The sequence below is a fragment of the Amphiura filiformis genome, chromosome 11, assembly GCF_039555335.1.
Source record: "Amphiura filiformis chromosome 11, Afil_fr2py, whole genome shotgun sequence".
In the NCBI taxonomy this organism is placed as follows: domain Eukaryota; kingdom Metazoa; phylum Echinodermata; class Ophiuroidea; order Amphilepidida; family Amphiuridae; genus Amphiura; species Amphiura filiformis.
The window spans coordinates 57,153,824-57,161,787 of NC_092638.1; the positions used below are offsets into that span (position 1 = coordinate 57,153,824).

The 7,964-nt window shown below is 37.2% G+C and overlaps 1 protein-coding gene across 1 annotated transcript; it reads left to right on the plus strand.

The window, feature by feature from the left end:
- Positions 1–1,595: 1,595 nt before the first annotated feature.
- Positions 1,596–5,454, plus strand: LOC140163799 (development-specific protein LVN1.2-like). The gene is made up of 5 exons (XM_072187115.1): positions 1,596–1,689; positions 2,396–2,556; positions 3,568–3,646; positions 4,564–4,746; positions 5,360–5,454. The coding sequence occupies exons 1-5, from the start codon at positions 1,596–1,598 to the stop codon at positions 5,452–5,454; spliced, it is 612 nt and encodes a 203-aa protein (XP_072043216.1).
- The last annotated feature ends 2,510 nt before the right edge of the window (positions 5,455–7,964 follow it).

The window sequence follows — 7,964 nt, forward strand, 5'->3', positions numbered from 1 at the left end:
CCTATTCTCTTATAAATGCATCTACGCACAGTTTCCACCTCGATACACCCGAGTACATAGATATTTCCAATCATAGCGAAGCGAGTCTAGCCTCTACGCAGTCTGGGTTATACTACACGGTTGAGTGAATAGCATCATAAGAGCTGTGTGAGATCTAGTGGAAAATAGGCCTCTGTGACTGGTTTTTGTCAAGTGTTCCCTTCATCCAATCAGAATTTTTTTTATATCGAATGAAAGCTAACACTTCACCCTAAAAATAACAGATAACGCAATTCAATGTTTATAGCAAGGTGAATGTGGTAAATCTAGTGAAAACGACCTATCCAAGCACAGTTTTTGACCAAAATGTAGGTTTTAAAAGTCAAAAGTGTTCCTTACAATATTTTTCAAATTTTATGTCATTAAATGAAAGCGCACACTTATAATATTTCCGTATACTAGCTTTATTTCACTGAGCAATGGCCAATTCTCTTTAAATTGCAAATCTTGTGTAAAAAGTTGTTATTTTCGCCTGTTTTGTAATACGGTTGTAAATTCAATGAACTATGACTTTGCTAAAGAGCGCTTACAAATTGAAATGCTGAGTATGGTATAAAGTGACACTTGACTTTAGATCATGTGAAAAATAAACTCCAAAGATACAAAGTTCCCGAGACAAAGTTATACAAGATTTTAACATGTGATTCCTCGATCCAGTGATAAGTTTTGTTTTATGTACTTAAACTTTAGAGGACACAGTTCACGGGACAAGTAAACACAATAATTTAAATTTATACAAACAAGGACGTGCAAACTAATTAGACGTATGTCTATCCAAACTGTGAAGTACGATTCAATTTAATGTGGAATTTAGTATAGACGAATCCAATTGCACGCATTCCTACACCTCAACGGCAGCCATAGCTGGGTCCCCGTCGGCTCCATCTCACCTAGCCTAAAATGTGACATGATACGGCCTTGGAGGGTATTTTAAACTGCAATCTATCACCCGTGTTAAAACGTAGACAAAAGAATGATGACAGTTTACAACACAAAAGGGTGAAAATGGTATAATGCCTTGCAATATTTTAGATTCGGTTTGTCCCTTAACTAAACACACGTTCGCTGGGATGAGTACAGGGCCGCTTAGAGCCATTTATACGGGGGTCAGTGCATGGGTGGGGTCGGGGTGGGTGATGATTTGGTCGGGGAGGAGGGGGTGGCGGCAAAGACCTAAATGGGGAGACCAAAAGAAATGTGCGTGTTTCTTTTAATTTATTCTAAACGCACATCTAGGTGGATACAATTCAATCTGGATAGATTATGTCACGTGAATGACCCACTTTGCCCAACCATAGAGTGCAGAATTAACCTTTACGGTAAATCCCATAAGCCTTTGCGAGTACACCTGAGATGTCGTCATTTGATGTCACGCCGACTTGCAATGCGCAGTAACGATGTTCACTAAACGATGTGCGCATCGGCATCTCAGGTGTTCTCGCAAAGGCTTATGGGATTTACCTAAAAGGTCAATCGAGTAATCTAAACTATCAGGTACACCTTTTGGATATCCATTTTGGTGACTGTCGTGAGTTCGTGTTTCTGCTATTTTCATCATGCGTCAACTAGTTTTAGTATTGCTCTTTGCTGTAGCCTGCGTATGGGCGCAGGAACGATGCTGTGCACCAGAGCTACACACTCTTAGAGAATGTAAGTAATATTTGTTTAATTCCAAAAGTTCCCACATATACTTAATCGTTGACCCAGACGCGGCGAGACGGGCGCTCGTTGATAAACGTGATTCAAATAAAGTAGTACAGGATTTTCATGAAAAATCACTGCAAAGGTACCCTAACGACGTGGCACATTCCTGTATACCTTTATCCAGGGAAAATTCTCCACCTGGTTCCCACGGCCTTTTGAACGAGCTCATTACAGCGTTACAGATTAATGTTCACCACGCTGTGATCATAATTCTAATGTTTCGAGCAAAAAGTCATCTATCGACCACTTTATTTGATAATTTCGTTTTAGTGTATCGCTTTTGTTTCAAGTGTACGTACTGTGCGCACTGCACAGCATTATTTGCTACAAAACATGATTGTATATGGTCACCCGTTTAAGCTCACGCCTTGTTATTCCTCTGTGGCTCAAATGGAGTTATGTTAGAGTTCTGTCCTTCGGAGGGGATATAAAGTTGCTTTGCCTATGTACAAAAAGTCAAACTTGTACTGTACATGGCCCCGAGATATGTACAGTATATAATTTCCCATGACTGTCCAATATACGCGCGTCCCGTGCTGTTTGGACTTCTTGAATTAAGTAAACAGATCAAAATACCAATGTCTGCTATAAACAGTTTTTTTTTATAAAACCACGGTAAATAATTATCGTATTGTCTACATGTAAATTGTAGTTCGCACAACCAGTTATGAAGAAAACGGGCGGACTGTGACAGAAACAGAGGTCAGTGAGAGGGCGTACGATTACAACGAAGAGAGATTTGCTCATGAGGGAGAGATTCGTCGAGCAAATGGTACAACAGAGAGATTCAAGGTTATCGAGCTCATTAAGCGGGTATGTTGAATATTTAATACGGTATCTGTCAATCTGTTAACCTTTATTATCGCCGTGCTTTGCTCAAATGGATGAATTCCAAATTGGTAAATTCCTCGCATTGTACTCTGACAAACGATGAGGGCGATGTCAACAGTGAAGTATTTGAAATTGTTCATAATGCTAATTGGACGGTTTGTTTATTTACTAGCCTACAAGAAAGTATCCATATCCGTACAGTTAAGGGATGTGGAATGAGCGTTTCGACAGTATTTTTGTGGGATATGAGAGCACATCAGACATATCGAACTGCATTCTGAATACGAAGAAAGTCCTTCTGATATCAAATAATTTTCATTTTTTGAAATTCGCGATACAACACAAATGTTATGACAAATTATATATTAAAATTAAGAATCCAATTCGATATGTCTGATGTGCTCTCATCTCCCACAAAAAATACTGTCCAAACGTTCATACCCCATCCCTTAAGGGCTCTGGTATGAACGATTCGACAGTAATTTTATGGGACATGAGAGCCCATCAGACATATCAAATTGAATTTCCTAATACGAAGAATGTCCTCCTGATGTCAAATAATTTTGATTTTTTGAAATTCGCGATAGAATACAAATTTTTATGACAAATTATTAAAATTTTATATTTTTTAAATTTTTTATAATTATCTAACTGTCTTCAAATTAAACTTTATAAATCTAATGATATGTAATTAAAGTGTATGTAGCTGGGATGAAAAGCCGACGATCAGCTGAAAATTTTGACCTTTCATATTGAAGATATACATTTTGCCCAAAAAGATCTATTTGGTGCTTCGGGGGAAAAATCCATGGTAATGTGGTATAGTCATGCGCTGTAAAAGGAGGGTGGAGGCGCGTTCTTGTTAGCATCGACGTGATACGCGATAGCCTATTGGGATTTAAGTTTACTCATTTGATTCACTCAATCCAACAACAATAAAACCACATTCTTTAACGCTTATCTATTCTAATATACTTTTTCAATCACTAACAGGACGAAAGATTTTTCATTCAAAACGACAAGTGTACTAAGGAAAAACCACGTGAAACAAGAGTAGACCGATGTGTAGCCCGTGAGTATTTACTTTAACACCATAAGGTTGACTAAGTTGGATGTTCATCACGTGATTTAAAATTACATTGGTACTCTAGATTGGGAAACATGAGTAGAATTCAATCTTTTCCCGGAGAAGTCCTTTTCAGAGGGATGAGCTTTTGGTACTCCAGCCAGTTCCATCTTCAGAGCAACTAAATAAACAAGATGTTGTGCCTTATATTCAAATTGGCGAAAGAGTATTCCAAGCTGCTGCACCGGCACTGTGGAACTGCCTCCCACGTAACATCAGGGAGGCACGCTCAATCACAAGTTTTAAGAAACTCTTAAAATCTCATTATTATGTTTATTAATTTTATGCTTTGTTTACTATTTTGTATGTTCTTGTCATGCACTGTTATGCGCCTTGATCTATTTGTAAAAGGCGCTATATAAATCATGTATGTATGTATGTATGTATGTATATAACTAGAGGAGCTATCACGAGGACTTGACAGAAAGTGTCAAGAGTGGATGTCAGTATGGTATACTTCTGTTGTTCTCCACACAAAAGTTCCCTTATTGACTCATTGATACTTCCTGTCAATTATATTAACATCTCTTGACAGATCCCATAAGGCACAAAATCTTGTTTTAAACCAGACGCTCTGAAAATGGCACTCGCTTAGCCCTATGAAAAGGACTTCTATTGGGGAAGATTAAATCCTACTCACGTTCACTATAATGCTGTCCGCTCGGTCCGCTCCAGGTATGCCAGAGGTGGCACCGCTTGTTCAGGTTTTGAGCTGTGGAGAATAGGTATATATCATAAATAGTATTCAGAGTGCGTGAGTGTGATCACTCATGCATATGGAAAGGAAAAGCCGAAGAGTTGAGGGAATCCGTGCTTGTACTGAGTAGGATTACATTTTCTTTTTTCCGGTTCTCTTTTTACAGAAACGGCTAATTTTACCGGGTCGTACTTTATCGGTGACCATCAGTTAGAATGTGAAACCTGGGCTGATAATGTACGAGATGATGAAGCAGAAGGCTATGGCTCTTTTACATTTACACGTGGTAACTGCATTCCAGTCGCCTCTGTGTTTTCTGGTGTTATCAAAGAAAGTGGACGAGAGCCACGTGAGTAATCTTATCCATATCCATGTTCTAACCATTATGAGGGCTTAAAACCAGAACTGCAAAAGTAGACATTTTTTATTTAAGTTTAAATGTTAGATTCATTTTGAAAACTCATAACGTCACTCAGCAAAATAAAATAAGTCTTTCTATTGTTCTTGATATAATTTTAGGTAAGCATATATAAGTAACGCATTTAGAGTTACATGCATGGTGTATTTAGAATTGGGTAAATGAACCATCAAATAACCCAGTCCTTCGGAGGGGACGTTAAAACTTTGGTCCTTTGTACAAATGAGCTACACCTGATATGCATGTAGCTCGCAGTCAGTGTCAAAATCTGTCCAAGTGTGTAATTAACCCGAACGGAAATAAGCTTCACAAAAGGCTTTCACATGTTAAATGTTATCTGGAGATGTCAAACCGAACAAATAACAATTAGTCAACGACTATCAGAGGAGGACGTGTGTAACCATGGTAACGTTAAAAAACCAAGGTTTGAATGTTTAAATCACGTATTTAACGTGATATCCTATATGATGTTACTAATTTCCCACCACGTAAGAACTTACATTTTGATTTTTCTATTGATGTTTTATTCCATATTCTACACTAGGGCGTGATTTATCCGTGCGGACATACAGTGATTTCCGAAAAGGTGTGGAAGATCCAGGCCGATGGTTTGAGCCACCCAGCTCGTGCTCGTCATAGACATGATAAAAACACATTGTCAGTGATCTTAGTTTTAATTAATTAGATTCTTGAGATGGGTAAAGCATTTATATGTAATTTCTTTCCATCCGTGATCCGTTTGGGTCATACAACTTGGCATTGGTTATTCCAGTTGAAATCCACACACCTCTGTGGAAATCATGACCTTAATATCTCGCAAAAGGGGTGTAGATTTCAAATGGAATCACACATGAAGATAAAACCTTTCGAAATTCACACGCCCTGTTTGGAAGGTTAAGATCAACGCTTCCACATGGGGTGTATGGATTTCAACTGGAATTGCCCATTATGCGTTAGATGTTTTAACCCTAGAACTACGAAGAGGAAGTTGTATCAACCCCTTAAAAGACTTTCATACGTCATAACAAAATACGTGTTTACGCCCAAACGACTTAAGCTAATAGTGATACATTTTTTACTCCAGCACCTTACCCCTCGGGTAGGACCGATCATCATATATCACCACAAAGGGGGTTGGTGAGGCCAACCATAGGTTTCTACAGTAAAATCAATGGTTTTCATTTCGCTCTTGAAAAATTATTCCAAGAGATGTTGACTTTTTACTTGCAAGTTTATTTAAAATAGTCATTTCCATTTATATAGGAGAGCACTCGGTGGAAATCGCATGTTCGTAGAATTTTTAGCCAAAAATCAATTTTGCCTATATTTTAGTATACAGCCAGAATAACTCAATTTTGCAAGGGCGCGCGCACATCATGACATCAGAGCGACTTTATATCACTGGATGTTAGAGGAAACTAGCTATAAATTAGTACCATGGTATGTGACGTTTTCAATTACAAATAGGGGGTGTAGCAACCCCCTTCGTATTCCGTGTTACAAATTAATGGCTCAGTAGTTCTAGGGTTAATGTCTAAGTAAAAGCAAACTTGCGGTCTTTCAGTCTCTAGACCTAGACCCACTACTCTTACCGATGGAATATTGTCGTACAATCGTAACTGGTGTCGTGCACGTGTCGTGGACCCTAAACACACGCTATATCATACACATTTGGAATATGTATCATGTATTTTAAAATTTTAAGAGTGTCATATATCAGATGGGCAAGCAACTCCTTGCCGTTGTAAGTACTGTCCTTGCTGCTCTGTCGTGCATAGCAATCAACATCGGTCAGCATTAGCAGGGTGGTACAATTGTACGAAGTAGCTCACGGTATTATTTCGGCTAGTGGTCAGTAATCTCATCGGAATCGTGAACGTACGGGCCACGACAAAAGTAACGGATCAGTTTGGACATGACCCCTTATGATTATGAAGTTGTGATAAGTGATAGAAAAAAAGTATGATGAAATGTATTTTTGAGGCAAACAGGTAGAAATCACAACGATTGTACGTATACAGATAAAATTATCAGCAATATAAGCAAAATATCAGCTTTAATAGACCAAATATAATGAGTTTGTATGATTGTGAAGAAGACAAAGAAAGCTTTATTCCATTAAATATATTGAACAATATACATTATTGTGTTCTTCTCTCTTCTAAAACGTTCACTACACATGCCTCCAGCCGTGTCTTGCTCAAAGCATTTCGACTAGTGCCAAAATATTAAATCAGTAGACAGCAAATGACGCTGTTGTTAGCGGAACGGAAATACCCAGCAAACACAAAACGTTTTTGACATCATTAGCAAAATGTTATAAAAGGTTGTCAGAAAACGTTTAAATGTCGGGTTATATAAAGGGTATATTAAGAGTATAAAATGTTTTCATAACCTTAAAAAACATTTTTTGATAATCTACTGCTCAGCAAACAAAAATGTTTTACAGAAAACGTTTAAAAATCGGGTTATATAAAGGGTATAAAAACGTTTTAATAACATTCCAAAAACATTCTTGAAAACTTGATACAAAACATTCTAAACAGATTGTGATTTTGGGGTTGAAAAAATATTTTGCGAAAAATGTTTGCCCAAAATATTTGCAATAACGTTTTAAAAACGTTTTCATGACCTTTATATAACCCGACATTTAAATGTTATTAAATGGTTTTGAAAAACATTTCTGTGTTTGCTGGGATCAAATATTTTAACATAATGTTATTTAAGGGATCCAAAATGAGCGTTTATTGCGTTTCGACAGTATTTTTTGTGGAACATGAGAGCACCTCAGACCTATCGAATTGCATTCTGAATACGAAGCATGTCTTTCTGATATCAAATAATTTTCATTTTTTTAAAATCACAATATAATACAAATTTTATGACAAATTAATTATAAAAATTTGATATTTTTCAAATTTTGATATATAACAGTCCTCGAAGTAAATTATATAAATCTAATGATATATTCTTAAAGTGTATGTAGCAGGAGGAAAAGCCGACGGTCGATTGAAAATTTTGACCTTCCATATTGAAGATATGGATTTTTTCCCAAAAAGACCTATTTTCTTTGGTGTTTTGGGAAAAAAATCCATATCTTCAATACGAAAGGTCAAAATTTTCAATTGATCGTCGGCTTTTCATCCCAC

What these genes read in the sequence shown, in the direction of transcription:
- LOC140163799 (XM_072187115.1), top strand. Translation starts at nt 1,596, where the DNA reads ATGCGTCAACTAGTTTTAGTATTGCTCTTTGCTGTAGCCTGCGTATGG. An exon ending in TTATCGAGCTCATTAAGCGG is followed by an intron (nt 2,557 to 3,567) that starts GTATGTTGAATA and finishes AATCACTAACAG; the next exon opens with GACGAAAGATTTTTCATTCA. An exon ending in AGAAAGTGGACGAGAGCCAC is followed by an intron (nt 4,747 to 5,359) that starts GTGAGTAATCTT and finishes ATTCTACACTAG; the next exon opens with GGCGTGATTTATCCGTGCGG.